The sequence below is a fragment of the Podarcis cretensis genome (assembly GCF_951804945.1).
Source record: "Podarcis cretensis genome assembly, chromosome: 1".
NCBI lineage: Eukaryota > Metazoa > Chordata > Lepidosauria > Squamata > Lacertidae > Podarcis > Podarcis cretensis.
Genome location: NC_137170.1, coordinates 15,661,407 through 15,686,322, shown reverse-complemented (window position 1 = coordinate 15,686,322; position 24,916 = coordinate 15,661,407). Strand labels below are relative to the sequence as shown.

At 44.5% G+C, this 24,916-nt stretch overlaps 1 protein-coding gene across 1 annotated transcript in view; it reads left to right on the top strand.

Annotated features, from left to right (window-relative positions):
- TNFAIP2 (TNF alpha induced protein 2) overlaps positions 1 to 24,548 on the top strand; it is a 28,394-nt gene extending 3,846 nt beyond the window's left edge. The window contains exons 2-12 of the mRNA XM_079993704.1: positions 1,513 to 1,894; positions 3,748 to 4,387; positions 6,497 to 6,611; positions 9,094 to 9,216; positions 11,597 to 11,697; positions 12,257 to 12,355; positions 14,309 to 14,429; positions 16,126 to 16,248; positions 17,688 to 17,843; positions 20,744 to 20,865; positions 23,213 to 24,548. Coding sequence (XP_079849830.1) covers positions 1,522 to 1,894; positions 3,748 to 4,387; positions 6,497 to 6,611; positions 9,094 to 9,216; positions 11,597 to 11,697; positions 12,257 to 12,355; positions 14,309 to 14,429; positions 16,126 to 16,248; positions 17,688 to 17,843; positions 20,744 to 20,865; positions 23,213 to 23,354 — 2,115 coding nt within the window. The 5' untranslated portion in view covers positions 1,513 to 1,521 and the 3' untranslated portion in view covers positions 23,355 to 24,548. The remainder of the gene's footprint in view (positions 1 to 1,512; positions 1,895 to 3,747; positions 4,388 to 6,496; positions 6,612 to 9,093; positions 9,217 to 11,596; positions 11,698 to 12,256; positions 12,356 to 14,308; positions 14,430 to 16,125; positions 16,249 to 17,687; positions 17,844 to 20,743; positions 20,866 to 23,212) is intronic.
- The last annotated feature ends 368 nt before the right edge of the window (positions 24,549 to 24,916 follow it).

Below are 24,916 nucleotides of genomic sequence, written 5' to 3'. Positions count from 1 at the left end.
ATGTGAAACATTTTTTAAAAAGTTTTTTTTAAAAAAAGGAATTCTGGAGTGCAGTTTAACAAAGGGAGAACTGCATGGTTTCCGCTATCCTTCTTGGGCAACACAAACTTGGAAAATTATACAGCCATTGTTTCCGAAATATAATTAGTGCTGCATCAAAGATGTATCCCTCCCTAGAGATGGCTGTCTAGCTTCCGTGTCACCACTAAAATAAACAAGAGAGTTTGCCTGTTCAAAAACACATTATTCCAGAAACCATGCCATGTGACCGTTCCAGTTTCAAGGCTGCTGTCACTCACATGTCCCTGAATCATTTCTTCTTCTTCTTCTTCAAGTAATTGAACACTTTTTCCACTTCACCGGAAAATCTCAAAAGAGTAAAAGAAAGAAAGAAAAACTCTGTTGAAGTCAGTGACAAATGTTCCATTGGGACCAATGAAACCAGTTGGTGCTCACTGTGATTTTCCCATGAATTAGTGTGGGGGAGATTATGGGCATCATCATTGCACAGATGGACTTTCCCTTCCTCTCTCCCCCCCCCTACCCCACATGCAGCCCCCACTCTCAAACTGTTCCAGAGCATGTTTTTTTTAGGGGGCACGGGAGCTGCAGAGAAGGTGAAACCCATTCTGCTAATAATGGTGTCCATTCCACTGGCAGACCCAAAAGTATTTTGCACAAAAAACTCAAGAGGAAAGGGTAGCCTTATCTCACACTTCACAGTCCTCTCTGACTGAAGGGCTGCCTGGTCCATGTGCGGTTTAAAGATAAAGAATCGTGGGGAGGGAGAGCAGATGGGCTTTGGAGTTGGGTACCAGACTGGGGACGTACACAGCTCAGTTGGCAGCACTCTTCTTCAATATGGTAAGATGTGTTCCTATTTGCATTATAGTGATTACTTCTAAATTTACATCTATATACAGTGGTACGTCTGGTTAAGAACTTAATTCGCTGTGGGTTAAACCCCATCACAGGGATTCAAACCACCGACCTTCTGATCGACAAGCCCTAGGCTCTGTGGTTTAACCCACAGCGCCATCTGAAAACATAACAAACCATTAAACATTAAAAATTCCCTCCAGATGTCTGCTAAAGGTTGTATAGTGACTTATCTCCTTGGCTCGGGGGTTGCATAACTCCATACCCTCCAACATCTCTCCGATGAAAATAGGGACATTTTAAGGAAAAGCAGGACATTCCAGAATCAAATCAGAAACTTTGACGGCTTCTATAAATCCGGGACTGGAAAATAGGGACACTTGGAGGGTATGAGAACAACACTCAGATAAGTGAACTTGTATGCGTCACAAATGACACGGTGTCCACTAAAAGTGCTATTGTGCTGCTAAATATTTAAATAAGTATCAGCTTTTTTCACTGTTTTGTTAAACACAGGAGCTGGTCACTGAACTCTTCTTCCTCTGTCTAACCTTTGACCATTGGATGGTTTTCCTTTTCGGCTTCTTGAATGCAAATCCTGCAACCTGACAACTTCTTCATTTTGATTTGCAGGCTTAGAAGATGATGGGAATAAAAATGTTCACCATATTCTCTAGCGGTCCTGTAAAAGCTGAGGATTCAAAATCTAAGGTCCAAAGTGAGGCTCCCAAGCCTTCAACATCTTCCGAATCAGAATTTGACTCCACGTCGATCGAATCCTCGACAGAAGAAGCTCCGCCGAAGGACAAGGTGGAAACTGAAAGTCAAGGGTTGCCTTCGAAAGACAATGACACATGCCATTGTACTCCTAAGCAAAATAACAAGAAGAAAAAGAAGAAAGTGAAGATGGGACTCATTGATGGTCTGAAATACTTTGCACTTGGAGAAAACAGAATAAAACCCTTAAGAGCAGAGAAGGACCCTCCAAATGAAAGGGAAAGCAAACCAGTTACAGGTACAGTATGACCACCCCGAAGGACCACCTGCCCCCAACATAAATTTGTCCATCAATTAAGATTCTCTTCTGACCAGATTTATTGGTCTCTTAGAGCAGGGGCTTCCAACATGGTCTCATGGGCGCAACGGTGCCCTTTTACGTATGTTTCCAAATGTATAAAATACCGTATTTTTTGCTCTATAAGACTCACTTTTTCCCTCCTAAAAAGTAAGGGGAAATATGTGTGCGTCTTATGGAGCGCAGCTATCCCAGAAGCCAGAACAGCAAGCGAAAAAAAAGTTTTGTAAAAATGTTTTCTCATATAATAAAGAGAATGCATTCAAAAGCATGTACTTATAAAAAAAAGCATGTACTTATATACATATTTAAATATAAATATAGATTTTTCTGCATTTTTTTTTAAAAAAAAACCTAAGATTGATGCGGAAATAGGATAGAACAGAGTTATGAATGAACACACGTGAACTTGGCATGGGCTGATCCCTCCATCCCTGGGTATCAAGAGTATTGATCCTTCCTGTGTCACTGATCTAAAAATGCAAGAGGAGAAAGCAATAAAGCCCGTGCATGCAAGGCACTTGGAAGACTGTGAGACTCCTTGCTCTCCTGTATATACACCCAGGACACTCCCACTCCTGGTTTGTGAAGGCATGTTCTCACAACATGAGCCACAAGCCACCTCTGTCATGTAGTTTCTTGAGAAATAGTTGTTTCGATGCATTCCCCCTAAAATCAGCTTCTATCCCATATGAAAACTTAAGGCATATGAAGCCATCCATGCCCTCTATCTGCCCACTGGTGTGGACGAAGAGTAGGCAACTTGTAAATACATCCAGCCACGCTGAACATTATAATGATAAGCGGAAGAGATTTGAAATGCTGCAACAGCATCAACTTTGCTGTGTTTTAAGCTAGTGATGTGTACACATCCTCAGTGTACACCAGGGTTTCCCAAACTTGGGCCTTCAGCTGTTTTTGGACTACAGCTCCCATCATCCCTAGCTAGCAGGTCCAGTGGTCAGGGATGATGGGAGCTGTAGTCCCAAAACAGCTGGAGACCCAAGTTTGGGAAACTCTGGTGTACGCTAAGGCAGGAACTCAAACACCCACCCCAACTCGGGCATGACAGTCCCGCGTTCACTGTCTTGAGCTCATTGTAATGTCTGAAGACTCCCTTGGCAGAGGAAGAGTCCTGGCAAGATCACATTCTCTCTGGCTACCAGTTACTGGAAACAATAATATAAATTGCTGGAAACAGCAATTATCGTTTCTATTCTCAAATTATGAGCTGTGCATACGTCTACGGCCTAGGACCCTCGTACTCCCGGTATGCCCAACGGAGAGCCTCAAGGTCCATAAATAGCAACACCCTAGTGGTCCCGGGTCCTAAGGAAGTTAGATTAGCTTCAACCAGAGCCAGGGCCTTTTCAACTCTGGCTCCGGCCTGGTGGAACGCTCTGCCTCATGAGACCAGGGCCCTGCAGGGTCTGTAAGACAGAGTTGTTCCGCCTGGCCTTTGGCTTGGAGCCAATTTGATTCCCTCCCCCACTTTATTTTTCTTTTCTCCTCCTGTGATGAGGCTTTTAATATTTTAATGTTTCAATATTTTAATGTTGTATTTTAATCTTGTTTTTAAGTTGCATTCATTCAACTTGTTTTTATTATTGCTTGTTAGCCGCCCTGAGCCCGGCCTTGGCTGGGGAGGGCGGGGTAAAAATAAAAATATTATTATTATTATTATTATTATTATTATTATTATTACTGCAGGATGTAAGTTAAATGCATGGACAATTGAAATTTGAATCTCAGTGTTATTGGGTACCAAGTTGTTCTTCCTTTTGTTTTGCCAGCTGACCAAATCAGGGAACTGATTAAAGATCAAAGATTCTTCGACGCCAGCCAACATCTCCTGGCCATGGAGAGGGAATGCAGCACTGACTCTGGCAGCAAGTGCAAAGAGGACAGTGTCGACCATCAGAGTGAAATTGAAGATCTGTTTGGACTTTTGAAGCAAGAGGTCCTCAGGATCATACGTCAGTCCGTTAGCATCGCGCAGGCTGAGCCAGAACTCCTGAGGGATGCAGTGAAGACAGTAGCAGAACAGGTGGAGGAGGACAGGAGATGCACGTTGGAAGAAAAGGCATCTGGGAAAGCTGCGCATTGCCGGCCCAGAGGATGGGAAGACGAGTGGAGGAGTGCAGTCCAGGAGTCCGTAACCGACAGAATGAAAGAGCCTCCGTTTGACAGCAACGAGGGCCTCTCGACAACCGCCCACAGCTTCCTGCACATGGGGAAGGCTATGAAAGATGACCTGATCACTGTGGTGAAATACATCAAGGGCCATTACCCAGAGGACTTCCAAGTATGCAGCACCTATGCGCAGTTCTACCACAAGTGCTTCTCAGCTCAGCTCGAGATGGTTGCTCAGTTCGAACTGGGCAGGAAGGACACTTACCTCCTCCTCACCTGGGTGCAGAATATCTATCCAAAGTAAGTAGCGGTTTTGCCCTGCGTCTGGCCAGCCCAAAAGCAGACAGTGTGCCTCTCTGTTCACTGGCTGAACCGTTTCCTCTTTCCCACATCTCAACATCTACCATCCAAATTCTGCATCAAACAAACAGCTGGTTCATAAAGAGTCAGCCCATTAGTGCATCTAACTGTCAATTGCTCTCAGGGTTTCAGACACAGATACAGTGGTACCTCGGGTTAAGAACTTAATTCATTCTGGAGGTCCGTTCTTAACCTGAAACTGTTCTTAACCTGAAGCACCACTTCAGCTAATGGGGCCTCCTGCTGCTGCCGTGCTGCCGGAGCACGATTTCTGTTCTCTTCCTGAAGCAAAGTTCTTAACCCAAGGTAATATTTCTGGGTTAGCGGAGTCTGTAACCTGAAGCGTATGTAACCTGAAGCGTATGTAACCTGAGGTACCACTGTATCAGGTCTACCTTTTGCATGCGAAGAGTGTGCTCTACTACCAAGCTATTCTGGACCTTCCGCTTTACACTCTGCACTCAAAATGAGTTATGCTGAAGGAACACTGCAGAAAATGGAATTGAGGGATAAGATTAAAAAAAATGTTTTGCATGTTTACTAGGGCTTTCAGGCCGCCTTTTCCCCATGGCAGGCTTATGTCCCACACCCTTGAAAAATGCTGGTTCTGAAGGTTAAGGAATTGCAGAAGCAGAATTTCAACAATCCAGGCATCCAATGAAATGTAGGCATGTTTCAGTGGGGGGGGGGGGGCGGTGTACAATGCAGGAGAGGCTGAGCCAGGGCAAACAGGAACTGAGCAGAACAGCTTCCTGTGCATATTCTGATCTAGTATTTGAAAGAGTCTCCTTTCTTCCGTTGATCAGAATAGGGAGACAGGGCTCAATTGACTGTGGCATGTTCTGCTGCTGCACATTTGGATGCTTTTGATGGTGATGACAAAATATATACCGTATTTTTCCTTGTATAACACGCCACCGTGTATAATAGGCTCCCTATTTTTGGGGACTTCAAATAAAGAAATCCCCCATATGCATTATCCGTGTCTAAGACGACCCCCCCCCCCCATTTTAAAAATAGGGGGAGGGGATATTGTCTTATACACGGAAAAATACGGTGTCTGTGTGTGTGTGTGTGTGTGTGTCTATATATATATATATATATATATATATATATATATATATATATATTACGCCCATTCTGATTCTAATGGAAATCATTAAGCAACATTTCAAATATTTCTGGTAACCCAATTGCCACCAGGTCAGGTTTGAAATTCTTGTGTTAATTCACAAAGCCCTATATAACTTGGACCCAAAGTTCCTTACAGGCTGCCAGATTCTTGGTGTTCCACCTTGATCACTGGGGTCTTTTCATGGGGCACTTTTGGGGATCTCACATGCCCCTGAGATTTGGCTTCAGGGTGGCAGGCCCTGTTTCCCACAGGCATCTGGTGGCCACTGTGAGAACAGGATGCTGGACTAGATGGGCCCTTGGCCTGATCCAGCAGGCTCTTCTTATGTCCTTATGACTACAGTGGTACCTCGGGTTAAAAACTTAATTCGTTCCAGAGGTCCGTTCTTAACCTGAAACTGTTCTTAACCTGAGGTACCACTTTAGCTAATGGGGCCTCCCACTTCGGCTGCGCTATTTCTGTTCCCATCCTGAAGTAAAGTTCTTAACCCGAGGTACTATTTCTGGGTTAGCGGAGTCTGTAACCTAAAGCGTCTGAAACCCAAGGTACCACTGTACTTCACTTGAACTCCAATTCCCTTTCAGGTTTCTTGTGTGTTGAAAAGCAGTTCCATTCAGCTCTCTTAACGAGTCCTTTAAAATCCTTTCCCCACCACTGTTTCAATGCCTCATGCAAAGTACTGTGCTTGAGTCCCAATAAAGAATTTGCTGGATCAGCCGTTTGCTCAAGGCTGTGAACAAGTCAGAAATGTAAAAACACTGGATATACAACATAGACCGGCTTCACATTGGAGCCAAGTATTCTGTGGCTATGCAGTCAAGTCTGCTTTCACATCTGTTGTTCTTTGGGAATTGGAATAAGCAGCTGCCATGAACTGCAAGGGATGTGAATGTGATCTTCTTTTGTCATTTCAGTGAAATCAGAAACCACCCCATTTTAGTGAAAGACTTAGACCAAGCCCATCTCGGAAGCCTTTTGCCGCTCAGGCAGATCAAACAGTTTGAAGCGGCGTACCTGACTAACGAAGTGGTAAGAGGCCTGTTTGTTTTTTATTCGTAATCTGTCCAGGCACTGTTACAAAACGGTTTTTGTAGTCCACCCAATTTGTGGTGTAGCCTTATGAGGCTTTGCCCTCGGGTGGGAAAAATATTGCGCCTGGGAAAGGGAAGTGGGAGTCAACAGACACTCAAGGAATAGTTTCGGAGAAAAGGCTTTTATTTCTACCATCCATGAACTGGTAGAAGGAGCAAGTGTGATAAGTCACAAAAAGCATGCACGAAATTCACTGTCATGTGCACAAGCATATATACCCCTTTCCAGTTCCCTCCTCCTTTCTCCTCCCTCAGGAGTCCCTCTGAGCATGAACAGAAAGCTGTCTTGGGACTATTGGGACTCTTGGCACCCTTCCCAGGAAAGGGGTTTCAGAGTGTTCAGATATGTTTCAATCTCTTGTTCTGGCATGGTTCCCAGACAGAAAGCAAGTTGCAATGTGGTTCTTTAGCAAGGCCAGAAGGCATCAGAAAGGCCTGAGAAACAGTGGACTGTGTTCCCTACCTTTGTTGCAATCTTTTTAGTTACAGCAAGCGGAATGTTTCTGATGCTTAGCTAATGCCTTTTAGCTGCTGAGAAAAATGATTTTGAAAAGCTCTGAGAAGCTTCGAGCCTGCTTTGGTGGGGGGTGACTTCGGGCCTAGGTGAGGTCACCTGTCCTCACCTTCCTTCAGTGTTTCAGCAAATAAGAGTGCCTTTTCACTTTCTGCTATGTTTATTGTGGCCCCTATTGTGTTGTAATAGGAGATCCCAAAGTAAGAGGGTGTGTCATGCAATACAGGAGTTGGCCGGGCCTCATTCAAGGCAGGCATAGTTGTCCGCTGATGTGAGCTCGAGTCCAGCCATAGCTGGTACTCAGGGTAGGCTCAGATTCCCTGCTCTAAAATAATGTGACTGCCTAGGACCCACGTTCCTACGGGACCGCCTCTCCTGGTATGCCCCACCTTAAGGTCCACAAATGACAACATTTTGGAGGTCCCAGGTTGCAAGGTGGTTAGATTGGTCTCAACTAGGGCCAGGGCCTTTTCAGTACTGGCCCCGACTTGGTGGAACGCTCTGTCACAAGAGACTAGGGCCCTGTGGGACTTGACATCTTTCCGCAGGGCCTGCAAGGCAGAGCTGTTACACCTGGCCTTTGGTTTGGACTCAGTCTGACCCTTATGTTTCCCTCCCCTTATGGTCTTGATCTATCGACTACTTTTAAAATGAGGCTGCATTTTAAATTGCATTTTAACCTGTATTTTAAATTGGTGTCCGTCCGTCCCCCCATTATGCTTTTACTGTAATTTTAATGGTGTTAGCCGCGCTGAGCCCGGCTCTGGCCGGGGAGGGCGGGATATAAATAAAATTTATTATTATTATCATCATCATCATCATCTTGTATGTGAAATGAAAGTATGGGGGGGGGGGGATAATTGTGAGATGGACCATTTTGCAAAATGCCTTGCAAACCTTCTCCCAAGCACACAGGAGCTTAATCTGAAGCAAATCTCTCTCTCTTTCTTCTTTTCCCCAACTATCCATGTTCTATTTTTGTTAGTGGCTGCGGAAGCAGGGATTCTTTTTTATTCTTCTTCTTTTTCTATGCCACTTTTTGTTCCAGAGCGGCTTACAAACAAAATATTAAAATAACATAAATCGTATGGAATACTTAACATATCATCAGTAAAACAATCCCAAATCCCAAATAAAACAATTACCATCTATGTAACACTATTAACAAAACAACTAAAAAATAAGCTGAACATCACAGTTACACCAAAAATCATATTATAGGATTCACAAAGTACAACAGCATTCATATCTATAAAACAATATTAGCAACATTAACAAAATAGCAACAAAACAAACAAAGTGTTGAATTAGTACATGTGCTCTCCCCTCCGCCATGACTCATAAACTTCCATTCTATTAAATGCATCAAAATACACCTGCATACAAATGCCACCTTTCTATGTGAGAATTTGTGATTATTGTTTGAAGAATTTTTTAAAATAGGGTTTATAATCTGCCCTTCACCATATATAGTTCCAGGCTAGGGAAACACACAATAAAACAGGAAATAACAACACTCTAAAATCAGTATTCCGAACATTAAATGATAATTATACAATCACAAACAGCATTCCATGTGAACAGGCAAACAAAAGACAGGTGAAACAGCTCATAGTGGCAAATCTCATTCCCTCCCAAAGGGGACAGCTGAACAGGTGAAGAGAAGGACAGGGCTCCTGGCCTTTTAATAGTTGTGTAGAAGCTACTTGTGCTGAAATGTCCCTTTCTATGCAACTAAATGTGTAGGAGTCCCACCCTTTTCTGCATCTGGCCAACTTAAAGTTGAATCCTGGACCTTAAGACCCTTCAGACACTTTTGATTGGCCCTGCAATTGGTGGCAGAGTAACTGAAATGTGAACACTGCTGCTAATCTGTGTTTTGGTGTTTTCTTCTTTCCTTATAAAGGATGCTGCTAAACGCTCCCTGGCTAACTGTCTGCAACTGGAAGTCAAGAAATGGGCAGAGGGAAACGAGCCACCAAAACTAGCTGGTCACTATCACAGTGAACTTCATATAGATGCCATCCAGGTAATAAAATATGTGCATGCATTATATATCATTTCCCAGAAAGCCTTAACCCTTGGGCATGTCCACCAAAGGTGAAAGAATGTTCCCTCAGTTTCTTTACATTTCCAGCTTTTGTTATCAGGCAAATGATAGATTTTTGCAAGCTTGACTGGGTTCATGTACCACCTATAGATCATTTTCATAATGTTTTCTCTTAAGGCATTACGTGCCGTAAATTTTATACCGGTGGTCCACAACTTTTCCCAGTCAGCAAACATAATGTTATGGCCAATGTCCTGTGCCCATTTAATCATAGCTGATTTAACTGTTTCATCCTGAGTATTCCATTTCAACAGCAAGTTATACATTCTTGATAGAATCTTAGTTTTAGGTTCTAGCAGTTCAGTTTCTAATTTCGATTTTTCCACCTGGAAGCCTATTTTTTTATCTATATTAAAGGCCTCTCTAATTTGATAGTAGTGTAACCAATCTCGCACTTTATCTTTTAATTTCTCAAAACTCTGCAATTTCAGTGTGTCTCCTTCTTGTTCTAATATCTCCCAATATTTCGGCCATCTGGCCTCCATATTGAGTTTTTTCAAAGCCTTAGCCTCCATAGGTGATAACCACCTTGGAGTCTTGTTTTCCAATAAGTTCTTATATCTTGTCCAGACATGGAACACAGCTTTCCTGACAATATGGTTTTTGAATGTTCTGTTTACTTTTACCTTGTCGTACCACAAGTATGCATGCCACCCGTAAGTGTTATTGAACCCTTCCAAGTCCAAGATGTCAGTGTTCTCAAGAAGTAGCCAGTCTTTCAACCAGCAGAATGCTGCTGATTCATAGTACAGCTTCATGTCTGGCAGGGCGAACCCCCCTCTTTCTTTAGCATCGGTCAATATCTTAAATTTTATTCTGGGCTTTTTGCCCTGCCAGACAAATTTAGAAATGTCTCTTTGCCACCTCTTGAAACAGTCCATCTTGTCCACAATCTGTAAAGTTTGAAACCAAAACAACATTTTTGGCAATACATTCATCTTTATAGCAGCAATCCGACCCAACAAGGAAAGCTTCAATTTTGACCAAATTTCTAAATCTTTTTTGACTTCTATCCAGCATTTCTCATAGTTATCTTTGAATAAGTTCAAATTTTTAGCTGTCATGTTAATCTCTAGGTATTTCACTTTTTTAACCACAGTTAAGTCTGTCTCCTTCTGAAACCTTTCTTTTTCCATAGTTGTCAAATTTTTCTCTAAAACCTTAGTTTTTTGTTTATTTAACTTAAATCTTGCTACATGACCAAATTCTTGTATCAGTTCTAATAAAGATATCAGTTCTAATAAAGATAATATGGCATGAGTGACGTAGTAAAAAGAAATATGCAAAAATGTTTTAAGAAAGAAGGGTAAGACCAGAGTAAAATTATGTCGAAACTAAATAAATGATATAAGGGACTATGTTATAAAGAACATGTGATAAATGGATTTAAAAGGAAAGGAAAATCGAAGACATAATAGGCTGAAATGTATAATATTAAATAAGATTGGAAAGAGGATAAGGAATTGCTGAATTTGATTGTGTAAAGGGGAACACAGAAAAAGGAGATGTGAGGAAGTCAGGAAAGAAGGTTATAAAGATAGCAAGTTAAAAAGCGGATTCTTTTCTTTTGTTTTCTCATTGTTTTACTTATGTTTTTATTGGTTTCTTTTTCTACTTCTTTTTTTTTCTGATGTGATGTATTTTTTATGTATGTTTGTGTTTTTATAAAAAATCTTAATAAATATTTTATTTTAAAAAAAATAAATCCCCAGTTCAGGGAGGGTGAGCGGGTGTTCCGGTGCACCCAGCAAAAGAGAAAGCCCAAAGCTGGGTGCCCAATATTTGAAACCTTTGAGCCCAACCCACAAATTAGTAACATTGACATCTCCCCAGAAACACAAGTACCCAATCACAGCCTGTGGCCATCCAAACAGATCTGCCCAGCAACAGTCGGGTGGCTTGCTAGACCCCACCGCAACACGTGCTTTCTATTAAGGAGAACACGCTGTATACAAATTTAATAAATAAAAAATGATCATAGAATCAAGCAACTGAACACATGTTGCATGAAACCACAGGAGGGGAGGCTGCCACTGGTCCATCCATGCCTCTGTCTGTAGAGCGTGCAGCTCTCAATCTCAGGGTCATGGATTCGAGCCCCATGTTGGGCAAAAAGATTCCTGCATTGAAGGGGGTTGATCTAGAATGACCCTCAAGGTCCTTCCCAACGCTGCAAATTTGTGGAATCTTTGGAATCCAACCCACCACTGTTCTTATGTTCTTAACTATGGATTGCCGGATATTAAAGTAGGAGCTGCAGTGGTGACTCTTGGAATTTTGTGTGTGTGTGTGTTTTTAGATTATCCACAACAAACAGAAAGAAGCTGAAGGCATTTCCGCAGAGCTTGGCAAGCAAATGTCAACGCTGGTTTTGGAAGAGCTCCTGACCTTTCTGCAAAGGTAGGATAGCAAGGTCACGAAGGAATGCGTTTCAGATCATGTCAGCGCAGGCTCTGAATCAGATGCCAGCTTTCTCGATAATAATTTTTATTAGTTTTTGATTAGGTAAAGGGACCCCTGACCATTAGGTCCAGTCGTGACCGACTCTGGGGTTGCGGCGCTCATCTCGCTTTATTGGCCGAGGAAGCCGGCGTACAGCTTCCGGGTCATGTGGCCAGCATGACTAAGCCGCTTCTGGCGAACCAGAGCAGCGCACGGAAACGCCGTTTACCTTCCCGCCGGAGCAGTACCTATTTATCTACTTGCACTTTGACATGCTTTCGAATTGCTAGGTTGGCAGGAGCAGGGACCGAGCAACAGGAGCTCACCCCGTCGCGGGGATTCGAACCACCGACCTTCTGATCAGCAAGTCCTAGGCTCTGTGATTTAACCCACAGCACCACCCGTGTCCCTAGTTTTCGATTACCATAACCCAATAATAGCCTCATTATATCAATGCCGAATTATATACAGATGCCAACTTTCTAACCCTTACCTCATTCCTTCGCTGCCTCTCTAGCTACAAGAAGGCGCTGGACATTTTCATGAGGGAGAAGAAGAACAACCAATACTTTGAAGCGACGGTAGTTACAAACATGAACAGCTGCTTGGGTTTTCGGTAAGTAATGAATGGCAACGCTGTCGTTTTGCAATACGCATAGTGGGAGGGTCAGGTACATGGGAGCTGTGAGAACTGGGACTGATGGGAGTCGAAGTCCAAAACATTTGGTGGGCACCAGCTTGGCAAAGGCTGTCACAGAAGGTCCGCCAGTCTTAATTTAGGCCAGAATCCCATGTTTCCCCGTGGTCAGTACTGGGTGCCTCTGCAGACATATCAGTGACTAGCATCTATAAAATGATTCATAATTCAGTTGTCCAACCCAGTTCCAGAAGACGGAAGCTTTGTTTATGTAATGAATATGGTCAAACGGATGAACTTCACCAATGGTACAGGTTCAGACTACATCCCTGCAGGGCAGGTTACAGTGTTTCAGTGGGGACCCAATTATATATATTTTTTAATTACTGTTTTGAATGCAAGTCAAACATGCAGCTCCCATGTACCATCTGAAAAAAGGCACAACCTTCCTTTCATAAATAGGAAGGAACACTTTCCCTAATGTAGTTTTCCACACCAGGCATTTTAAGGGTGCCCCTGAGCACAGGCAGAGTGATTTTATGTTGTTACATAAGTTACAGGGAAGCAGGCAGAGGGCCTTCTTGGTAGTGGCACACCCCTGTGGAACGCCCTCCCACCAGATGTCAAAGAGAAAAACAGCTACCAGACTTTTAGAAGACATCTGAAGGCAGCCCTGTTTAGGGAAGCTTTTAATGTCTGATGGACTACTGTATTTTAATATTTTGTTGGAAGCTGCCCAGAGTGGCTGAGGAGACCCAGCCAGATGGGTGGGATATAAATAAATTAATAATAATAATAATAATAAATAATAATTTATTATGAGATGTATATTGGCTAAGAGGGAAGCTCCACCTCTGCCATAAATCCATTAATTTAGTTTGCTAGACTTACATAACAAGGTCCTCCCACAGCGCATGTGTCCCTTGCTCGGCTATAACAAAAAATAAGGGGCCCTGTGGCACTTTACAGGCAAGCAAACATAATTTGTTAATGCTGGGGGGGGGGTTGCACCATTACTTAGGAATTTGATGCCACTGGGTTTATTTGCATTCTACCAGGATGGCTCAAGGGACGCAGATGGTGCTGTGGGTTAAACCACAGAGCCTAGGATTTGCTGATCAGAAGGTTGTCGGTTCGAATCCCCGCGATGGGGTGAGCTCCCGTTGCTCGGTCCCTGCTCCTGCCAACCTAGCAGTTCAAAAGCACGTCAAAGTGCAAGTAGATAAATAGGCAGGAAGGTAAACGGCATTTCCGTGTGCTACTCTGGTTCGCCAAAAGCTGCTTGGTCATGCTGGCCACATGACCCGGAAGCTGTACACCGGCTCCCTCGGCCAATAAAGCGAGATGAGCACCGCAACCCCAGAGTCGGCCATGACTCGACCTAATGGAGTCACTGGCTGGAGCCAGTGTGGTGTAGTGGTTAAGAGCGGTAGTCTGGGGAACCGGGTTCGCATCTCCGCTCCTCCACATGCAGCTGCTGGGGGACCTTGGGCCAGTCACACTTCTCTGAAGTCTCTCAGCCTCACTCACCTCACAGAGTGTTTGTTGTGGGGGAGGAAGGGAAAGGAGAATGTTAGCCGCTTTGAGACTCCTTCGGGTAGTGATAAAGCGGGATATCAAATCCAAACTCTTCTTCTCTTCTAATGGTCAGGGGTCTCTTTACCTTTATCTTTACCAGGATGGCTCAGTTGGTAGAGCAGGGGACTCTTCATCTCATGGTCATGGGTTTGAGCCCCGTTTTGGGCAAAAGATTCCTGCCTTGCAGGGGGTTGGACTAGATGACCCTCGGTGTCCCTTCTGACTCTACAATTCTATCATTCTATGAGTTCATCAACTGCCACTGCAAGAGCAGAGTTAAAGGCAGCAGGTGACGTCATGAAACAATGGCAGGACAAACCACAGCTTCTTTCTTTCTTTCTTCCTTCCTTTCAGGTCCCACACTGAAAAAACATCAGGACAGGATTATATCCGAATGAAAATTGTTAATGCTCTTAGGGACATTGAGACCACTGGCTGTGATGTGCTCATTCAATGTGTGGTTCAGGAACTGCAGGTAACCCTACAGCTGCATGATACACCTCTGGGTTTCCCCTGTGGATAGCTCAATCAGCAGAGCATGAGACTCTTAACCTCAAGGTTGTGAGTTCGAGCCCCACGTTGGGCAAAAGATTCCTACAAGGCAGGGGGTTGGACTAGATGACCCTCGAGGTCCCTTCCAACTCTACAATTCTGTGATTCTACTATAGTATATTGGAGGTGGCAGAACTGCCTCTCCTAGGACAACACCACTCAGCCAGTTAAAGGGTGTGCATAGAAAGAGGATTAAAAGAAATAACTCACCACTCTGGAAACTTATACGGAGGGCAGTATAAAAAATTACAAAACAAATTATAACAAATAAGGTGTCCAAAAAGGGCAATAAGAACTTGGTTCTTGCTTTTCTCCTCCCTTCTGCCATTCAGGCATCAGGGCCGGGACATCAACCATTGCCCAATGTTTTTTATTGTCTGAGGCAAAGGGCACTGAAATATACCCGGAGTCGAGTGCGGATTTCATGCTCTTTATTCAGCTCATAGTAGCGAGGAATGGAAGTTCCCCCAAAACGTCTGCCTTATATACCTTAATTACACAATGGGCCCCACGTGATTGGCTAATTCTGGGATTCTCCTGTAGGCCAATCAGGTTGCGAATTCACTTCCACCTGGAGCTGGATGGGGTGGCTCCTGTGGACCAATCATACTGCTGCATTGTTCTAGGACCAATCAGACTGCTGCATTCTGGATCCTATTGTTCTAGGACCAATCAGACTGCTGCATTCTGAATCCTATTGTTCTAGGACCAATCAGACTGCTGCATTTTGGATCCTATTCAACTCGGTACATAACAGGCACGATGGCACCCTCTCCTTATTCCCACTGTACCAGTGGCTGACAGCACTTCAGAATAACATCCTCCACTCTACTGACAGGCAGCTTAGTCTCTGTCCTCCAACAGAGAGGAGCAGCCCCAGGGCTTAGGAGGAATAGTCGGGAGACTGCTATTGTTTCCGTCCTCCAGCACCTGCCGCCTAAGGCGGCTGCTTCACTTTGCCTAATGATGGGGCCGGCACCGCTCACAAGCCTGGAGAAGGTCAGCCTGTTCTTGCCGTTCCTCTTCGCCACTGCAGCCGGCTTGCTCTGCTGCCTCTTGATCTGGTGAGGAAATGGGATGAGCAAGGAAACAACCGTACTGGATGGAAGTGAGAAGGAGCTTCCACTGCCTGCTTGCTCATTGTCTCTGTCTGGGAAGCAAGTTGTCGCAAGGTGAGGCAGAGGAGGAGCTGGCAACAACAGACTGATAGGGGAATAAGACAGAGGGTGGGGGGTCTTCTTGCCCAAGGCCTCCACCCCAAATCTGGAGTCAGCACCGCCAGGTGAAAAAGAGGAAGGGGTTCCTGGACCTTTAATAGCACCTGCTAAAATTCCCTCTTCTGCACAACTGTGAACAGTGCAGGAGCCCTGTCCCCTCTTTGCATCTGGCCACCCTTGTTGTGATGGACGCAGCCTGGAAGGAGAAGGGTTAGTGAGAATTGTCTGAGGTTACTGGTTGCCCTGCCCTCACCAATCTTAGTAATGTAGCATACCATATTTTGAAAGACTTTTCAGTTCCTTTTTCCTAATGTGCAAAAGTAGCAAAATGCAAATGTAGGAAATGTAGGAAATTCTGTTCCAAAACCTGAACTGTTTCTCTTGTGTTGAACTTTCCCCCAGCCTATTTTTAGAAAGTTTACCCAGAGAAAATGGGCTTCCTGCACTGATATTATTGATGAAATCATAGCAACTGCCATACATCATGTTTCTACGCTGAGAGCTCTCAAAGACCCTCTTCGCCAGGTAAGCTAATGAAAAGGAGGAAGTTTTATGTTTTTTCTAAGACCGGCACTAGGATTAATCAGTTCCTGTAGCCTAAGGCTGAAAATGGGCAGTACAGTGGTACCTTGGTTGAAGAACAGCTTAGCTTATGAACAACTTGGATTAAGAACGCTGCAAACCCAGAAGTAGGTCTTTTGGTTTGTGAACTTTGCCTTGGAAGCAGAACATGTTCCGCTTCCTGTTGAGTGTGTTCCATTTGTAAATTGAGTCCCCCGCTGCTGTGAGAAAGCACGGCTTGGTTTAAGAACGCTTTGGTTTAAGAGTGGACTTCTGGAATGGATTAAGTTCGTAAACAAAGGTACCACTGTAGTTTATAAGAGAGTTTAAAACTGAGAAAGGCTTTGTTTTTGATGCTGTACGCACACATTTCCCTTATGTATGAGTGTATGCACCGTATAGTGTTGGAGAAATTTAAAAAGACTTCCTAGACTGGAGGTATCGCTCCCAGAAACCCAAAAGAAAAGGATGGAGGCTGTAGGTGAAAATATATTGAAATTCAGGGGAGAACTGAAAGGCTGAGGAAAGGGTTTAAACCACCCTTTGTTGATGTTCTGCAGGGATCCAGCATTCACAGTTCTAGACCTTCTGCCGAGTGTCTTACATTTGGCTCAAAGAAGAGACCTCCTCAGTTTCAATTCCTTGGCCTACCAAATCAGCTGCGCTCACTTATCCTTCTCTACTGCTCGTTGTCCTTGACCTTTTTTCAGTTTCAGAAGCTCAAGGGCTTGACCCAAACCACAAGAGCCCTTTTCCTTTGAAAGCTTGCTTTTCATTCCAAAAAGCCAATGTAAACTCACAAGGGAAGGGTCATGCATTCAAATTTCCTACTTTTGTCTTCTTAAAATAATCTACCCAGCTAATGAAGTTAATTATGAGAGCCAACAGTCAACGTGCAGCAGGAACTCTTCAGGGGGGGAAGTTTATGGTTCCCACCTGATAGTTCTTATGCTTTGTACATCGTTCGCGGTCATAACTCACTCAATGTTTATTTTTTCTGAAGTCTTTTTGGAACAAATTATGGCCTATTAAGAGAGCCCGTAAGCTAACATGGTTACAGTTCAATAACACCCCTCCCCCCAAAAAAAAGTTTTCTGCATTTCAGCTATATAATTTAGAGAGGAGATGTTTCGTTGCTGCTATCATTGAACAAATGGGAACAAAAATTCTTTACGATCCAGTACAGATCACTCAGGAGATCTTCCAGTAAACCCCAATCTGCCTTCTACCCATTCCTGCTCTAGATAATTATAAAAACCAGTTTGTTTTCAGAATAACCAGTTAGGCAAGATTGGAAAGTCTTTCTCTTGGTATTTTTAGAATTCAAGCTATATTGATTTGTGTGTGTCTTCTCTCTCCTTCGTCTGATCGCAAAGGACTAACTACTTGCTTCTTTTGCTTAGGCTGTCATTGAGAAAATCCACTTCTTTCTGGTCCAAGAGTACATTTCAAGGCTTATGAAGAAGAAGGTTAGCTTGAGGACCCCAGAACTGCAAAAGAACTTGTCTGAGCTTGTCCAACAGCACGCCTCTATTCTGTGCACGTTTTGCTTAGAGAATGTAAGTCTTGTTTTTCAACATAGGCTTTTCAGTCTCAACATGCAGCCCCTGACATTTAACAAGCTACTGCTGCATGCTTTTAGGGATAATAATAATAATAATAATAATAATAATAATAATAATAATAATCCCACCCTCCCCGGCTGAAGCCGGGCTCAGGGCAGCTAACAACAATAAAACAATACAACATTCTAAAATCATTTCATTAAAATAAATTCAACTCAAATTGATGGCAACCATTTGACTAAAGTTCTGTGAAGTTTGCCAAAGGAGGGAGTCAGGCTGTGCCTTGGCCAAAGGCCTGGTGGAACAGCTCTGTCTTGCAGGTCCTGCGGAAAGATGTCAAGTCCCACAGGGCCCTAGTCTCATGTGACAGAGCGTTCCACCAGATTGGAGCCACAGCCGAAAAAGCCCTGGCTCTAGTTGAGGCCAGCCTAACCTCTCTGTGGCCTGGGACCTTCAGGATGTTTTTGTTTGAAGACCGTAAGTTCCTCTGTGGGACATTCCAGGAGAGGCGGTTGCGTAGGTACAAGGGTCCTAGGCCATATAGGGCTTTAAAGGATGAGCGAGAAATGTGATTCAGTTTGCATTTAAAGATGAACCTACCTAATTTTCACTTTCTGAAAGGAAGCACAGCCATCCTTCAAATCCTACCCTTCTCCAGATGTTGCCATGCAGTTCTCCAGCCAAGCAATGTGTACAGAAATGCATGTACCTATGGAGTGTGTGCATAAGAATACACATCCTTGTGAAAATAATGTACAAAATTGCATTGCCTTGGGGAAGACTATTTGCAAAAATTCCTGTGTTGGGTAAAATCACTTACAAATCTATATATTAGGAGAAATTCACACCAGAGTGTCGGTTAATTTTTGTGAGGATATATGAAGCATTTTTTGTGCATAATGCTCAGCACGTATGGTTGGGAATAAGCTTTGTTTGACATCCTCATTTCCAAATAAGGGCAGGTCCAAATCATACATTTAAAGCACATCCAACACATATTTAAAGCACATGCCTTCTCGAAAAGAATCCTGGGAACTGTCGTTCTCTGTACTCTTAACAAACTACAATTCCCAGGATTCTTTGGGGAAACCATTTACTTTAAATGTATGGTGTGGCTCATCCCGACACAGGCACAGGCTGCAGCAAGAGAGTTGACAAACAAAAATGGCAGGAAAGGTGAGGCTAGCTGGACTTGAACCTGCAGTTCAAGTTTAAGGAGTCCAAGATCAGGGCAAGGAAAAGGTCAGAACTGCATGAAAGCCACACAGTTGTCCCAACAAGTTGGCATGCCCAACCACCAAGCTTTGAAGGTGAGCTTCCTCATGAGGCTCCTGGGCCCTGCGAGACTGTTGAGTGTGCAGACTGAACTGAGGTGGGTGCATCTGTCCCTAGTGACGGATGCACCACCAGGTCCTGGGCAACCAGGCTGTGCCCCCCACTTCTGACCCTGGTTCCTCTACCTCTAATGGTGGGCTGGTACTCTCCCTCTGTTGCTGTGCTGGTCCCAGGGGCTAACCGAGAGGCGAGGTCCGAGTCCAGTCCGAGGTCGATGGTGTGGTATGGAGGCTGTCCGTCAAAGCTGTAGCTGGGTCCAAGGCGGGGAGTCAGTTGGGGTCAGGAACTCTGGCAGAAGAGCAGGACAGGGTGCAGGCAGGAACAGGCTACCAACAATGTTGCTCCCGCAACCTGGGACTGGGGCTCACTGGCTTTTATCTGCCCCGAGGCATAGGGCAGCCCCAGTCCACAGGTGTCTCGCCTCTCCTAGCCTGGAGGCGAGCACTCCTCCTGCGGGAACTTAGTTCCCTCCGCCTCTCTGCCCTGAGCCTCTGCAGTTCAGGAAAGGCTGGAGGGTTACCGAACCCAGAGGCAACCCCAGCTTCCTCTGACGGGGCTGAGGGTGGAGCACCTGCAGGCAATGGGTCCTCCATCACCTCAGGGGCCAGAGCAGACTCAGCTGGTGCCTGCACCTGAGGATCCAGCACAGGTGAGGACCCTTCAGGCTCAGGCCCCAGCCCCGGCTCAGCTGGTTCTGGAGGCGGGGACTTCTGTGCAGGCTGGGATTCCTCAGGTTGAGCCTCTGAGTCCGAATCCCAGGCCATCACAGTTGCTGTGCTCCAGTCTCCAGGGCTGAAGAAGGGAAATGGGTTGCCTGCTTCCCCAGCCAGGGCTGCCACATCCCGTCTCTTCCAGCCTCTGTGCCCTGGCCTCCACCCCCTCAGGTCATTCTCCGATTCCTCCTCCTCCATCTCAGCCTTTTGCTTCATCCTTGAGCCCAGCAGTGTCTCGGCACTCACAACTCTTGGCTTCCAGTGAACAAATTTTAGCAAAACATATCTTTGGCAAGATATATACCACATCACATCTGTATATTAGGCTGTTAAAATATTATTTAAGATGTATAATCTGGTATCATGGTTATAATGGAGGCAGATGTCTGTCTTCATAACCACATGTCTTCGATGTGAAATGTAGACAAGTTAAGCTGGAGTGCCGCAATCTAGAATTTCTGTGTACTTTTATAGGGCAGAGTATTGAGATGCAAGAAACATGAGCTGAAGAGGTGGGGACATTTTGAGGGTGCCAGATATTCGACATCTGGCAGAAGTTGAAGTGTGTGTTTTGAAATGTTCTTTAGCAGAATAAATAAATAGCAACGTAGTTTTCAACCTGTTTGCCTTCATGGGACATGTTTCCAATATGGCTTGTCTGCCAAAAATCTCCTGAGCAGATTTCTTTGAATATGGTGAGGACTCTGCCTTGAGAGTCTCAGGGTCTCCATAGCAGCCTAGCCCTTTCCAGCCTTGTGATTCTATATTTTGAGTATATGGGTGGCCTAATTTTTATCTCGGGATCTGCATGTTGACTAACTCAATGTGGTCTTTTTAACTTGATAGGGGTCCACTGCCAAATGGCTGGGTTATGCTCTCCCAAGCCTGGCTGAAATCATCAAACTCCAAGGTACAGATACTGTCATGGTTGAAGTCGGAATGCTTGCCAGTAAATATCCAGATATCAGGTAAGAGCAAAAGAATTTATGACCTCACTTCTCGGGTTGCCAACACAGAGCCACCCTATGTAGGTCTCCTCCGATGTAATTGGGGCTTGCATAGAATTGTTCATTCAGTTTCTTGGACAGGTTCCTCATCCCTGAGCCTCACCAGTTTGCCTTCTGTGAAATGGGTATTTTATTGTGCTTTGTGAAGTCCAGTGTGCATGTTGGGTTGGGTTTGCGTCCCATGGCAGCCATTTTGTGGTGGTGCCCAAATGTACCCAGGGGCCCCAAAAGGTTGGCAACTCCTGGGTTACTTGGAAACTTTGAGCCAGTGTGGCAGCAGTGCCACACTTAGGTAAGATAGCTGGTTGCTGACTTTGAGCCACTGCCTCAGCACCACCCCCATGAAATAAGGCACCACAGATTTGGTAAACTTGAGTAGTATAATCCAGCTAGGACGTTTTTGCAGCAGGCAGACATAACTGCTGATATAATCACATGCCTGCCATCTTCACATGGCTAGAGCAGGCATAGGCAAACCCAGCCCTCCGGATGTTTGGAGACTACAATTCCCATCATCCCTGACCACTGGTCCTGTTAGCTAGGGATGATGGGAGTTGTAGTCCCAAAACATCTGGAGGTCTAGAGCAGTGAAAGCATGAGATTGCTCCCTCAACAAACGCTTCTCGCTTCTCTCGCTTCTCCCAGACGTAGCCTGGCGAGGCCTAAATTAGGCCATAAGCTCACTATAGCACCTTTAAAACACAATACCTTTTTAAAACACAATACCTTTTTTGTAATGTTTTTATTTATTTTTCATGGTACTGGTGATACATTTTGAAAAAGCAATTGTTACAACAGGAAACAACAAATAACTTGCCCTGATAAAATTACAGACTTTTGTCATGCTGTGTAATAAAGTTTCGTTTGATTGGTCTAAGAGATCACGCCACATTTCCCCATGAGCGTTGGGTGGATTCCTGCCTCCGTCTGAACAATTTACTTATTCAATAAACATTCGCCACATGTTATAAAAGGAAAAGGAGTTGTATCTGCCCTTTGCCACTCTGGCCTGGCTTATTAATTTCTCAGTCAATGCTGTTGACCGTACTCTAGTATCTGTGTCCAGCCCAATGCCAGTTTTCCAACATCTAGCAGCAGTCATGGCTTCCCCCAAAGAATTCTGGGAGCTGTAGGTGCTGAGAGTTGCTAGGTGACCCCTATTACCTTCACAGAGGCACAATTCCCAGTTTAACAACCAATCCCTCTTCCCAGGGAACTCTGGGAATTGCAGCTCTGTGGAAGCCATGTCTATTTAAAGTTGGTATCACAGGGCTTTAGCTGCAGGTTGGGAATCTGTTCCCACTTCAATGAAACAACACTTCCACACCTGGCATTTTGGTGGCGAATTGATACTCTAAATTAGAGTGCCAATGCCTCACATCCCATGCATTAAAAGGGTGCTTCTCATACTCATTGCCGCTAGTCCACATGAGTACAGGAGCACAGGAGGCAGAGTTACTGTCAAGAGAACTGCAATGTTGGCTGTAAACTCCCCAGACAGGATATACCTGTTAAACAACAAGGTCCTTCCTCTTTTAGTCACATCCCGTCACTTGCTGCCTTTCCTGCTAGGAAAGACATGTAGAAACACTATTTTAATATTCTCATCTGCAGGGCAACCAAATTGATCAAGGGGATAGATTAACTTCCCTATGAGGAAAAGTTGCAGAGTTCTGGTTTCCCCAGCCACTCTGGGCGGCTCCCAACAGAAAATTAAAAACATGATGAAACAGCAAACATTAGAAACTTCCCAAAAGAGGGCTGCCTTCAGATATCTACTCAAAGTCAGATAGTTCTTTTTCCTTGACATCTGAGGAGGGGGCACCACTATCAAGAAGGCCTGATTCCCTGCAACTGCACTTCACGCAGTGAGGGAACCGCCAGAAGGCCCTCGGCGCTGGACCTCAGTGTCCGGGCTGAATGATGGGGGTGGAGATGCTCCTTCAGGTATACTGGGCCGAGGCCGTTTAGGGCTTTGAAGGTCAGCACCAACACTTTGAATTGTGCTCGGAAACGTACTGGGAGCCAATGTAGGTCTTTCAGGACCAGTCTTATATGGTCTCGGCAGCCTACTTGCAAACTTACCACAGGTATCTTAGTCAGCCCCTGTGGGAACAGGATGCTGAACTAGATCGGCCATTGGCCTGATTCCTGCAGGCTCTTCTTAGGTTCTTAGATAAATCAGGGACAGTAGTCGAGTTCAGAAAGTTGGGAGTCCCAGATTTGCTCTCTTTTGTTGAATATTTCTACTGCCTCTGTGTTGCTGTATCCTTTCAAATTCTGACACTCCGTGTTTCCTCTTTGACAGCAAGGAGCACCTCTCCGCCATCTTGTACATCAAAGGAAACTTGTCCCGCAATGAAACCAGAAGCATCCTGAGTGTGCTGGACATTGGCGTAACAGCTACCTTGCCCCACAAACATTTGTTTTCAACAATCAGGGTGCGATGAGCTTGCCTGTTGCCTCTTGCTTGACTCAAACAGCTGCCATTCATGGGTGACCTGAATTCAGCTCCAGCCTCCTTCCAGACTCAGCCACATAGTTCAAAAACCAACCCCAGGTCCTAGTTTTGGAGAAAGCGGCTTGGTCTTTATGCTGCTACCAGAATGCCAGGATAAAATGAAAGTTGGCTTAGAGGTCCCACCAGATTCAAGGGCCTGTGAAGTCTCCAGCATTTCCTCTGCTGCCTCGGTTTTCCCCATCTCAAAAATGGGATGGAATCTCTGTCAGGCTACCTCACCTGGGTGGTGCTGGTGTGATGCCAAAGGGAAGCCTTCGTTTCCGGTTCCTTGTTAAAGCACTTGACAGGAAAGCGCAGTAGCTGTTTGCACATGTTTCTTCCTTGAAGGGGAATAGAAAGAATCCTATGTAAAATGGATGGAGGAAAATGGAAAAGTCCTCAAAATGTAAATAGCACTTGGAATGTGGTCTTGTTTTTTTTTATTATTATTAAAACAAAGTGAAGTAGAAACTCCCAGAAGGTGCTTCTTCTGTGAAAAGCCCTTTTGGGCTCTAGGTAGATGACTGTGAAAACCACATGTAAAATTGCAATGTTTTGCTCGATAGCATGTATTGATAATGTACTAGCATCTTGATGACAGTCTGTGTGATATCAGGTTTGCTGTTGGTGTGGCTTAGGGATTAGGTGCTACACTTGGACCTGGGTTCAAGTTTCTGCTTCGGCCACAAACGATGCTTTTCAGGCAAGACACTCTGTCCCAGCCTCTCTCTTTTTTCTTTTTCTTTTTGTATTTCATTTCTCTTTTTTTAACCTTTTTGTAAACCATTTTGATGGCGTCAGTCTGTGGAGCAGTTTGTAAATAAGACAAACAGCCAGCCTCACAGGGTTACTGTGATGAAATCAATGAAGTATTTTCATGTACGCTGCCTTGAGCTGCTTGGAACAAGCAGGATACAAATGTTAATAATAATAATATTAATAATAATATTGTTAATGTATCTATAAAATGATTGTAAATAAGCCACTGTACAGATGTTGCTTCAGTGTTTGCTTGTGAGTCTCCTGGTCCATAGTTATTGTTTTGCTATCCAGTGGTTGTCAGGTTTTTTTAGTTAAAGCATCCCAAGTTGCCATTGTATACCAAGTTGTATAAAATAAAGATGCACTTACAATATTTAGTAAAGGTGTCATTGATCTCTTCCCATCCTCCAGCTTTTAGGATCATGTTTTGAAAGCCAAGGGTTAGAATTTGCCCCCTAGAGAAAGTGGAAAACAAGAACAGATACGAGTTAATGCTAGAAGTAAGACAGGAGAGGGGGGAAAGTCTGGAAGCTAGAATTTGAAGACAGGGCAGGCCCTACTGTTGGGTAACATAGTGCTCTCGCTCCCCAACGGGACCCCAGCTGCCCTTCTTCGTGAGGAAGCTGACGTGACAACAATACAGGCTAGAATTGATTACCTGTGCCTAAATTATGTGAAAAGACTTCGATCTCTTTCGGAGGAGAGATTCCCCACTATGTCTCACACAGAACAGGAACAGATCAAATACTG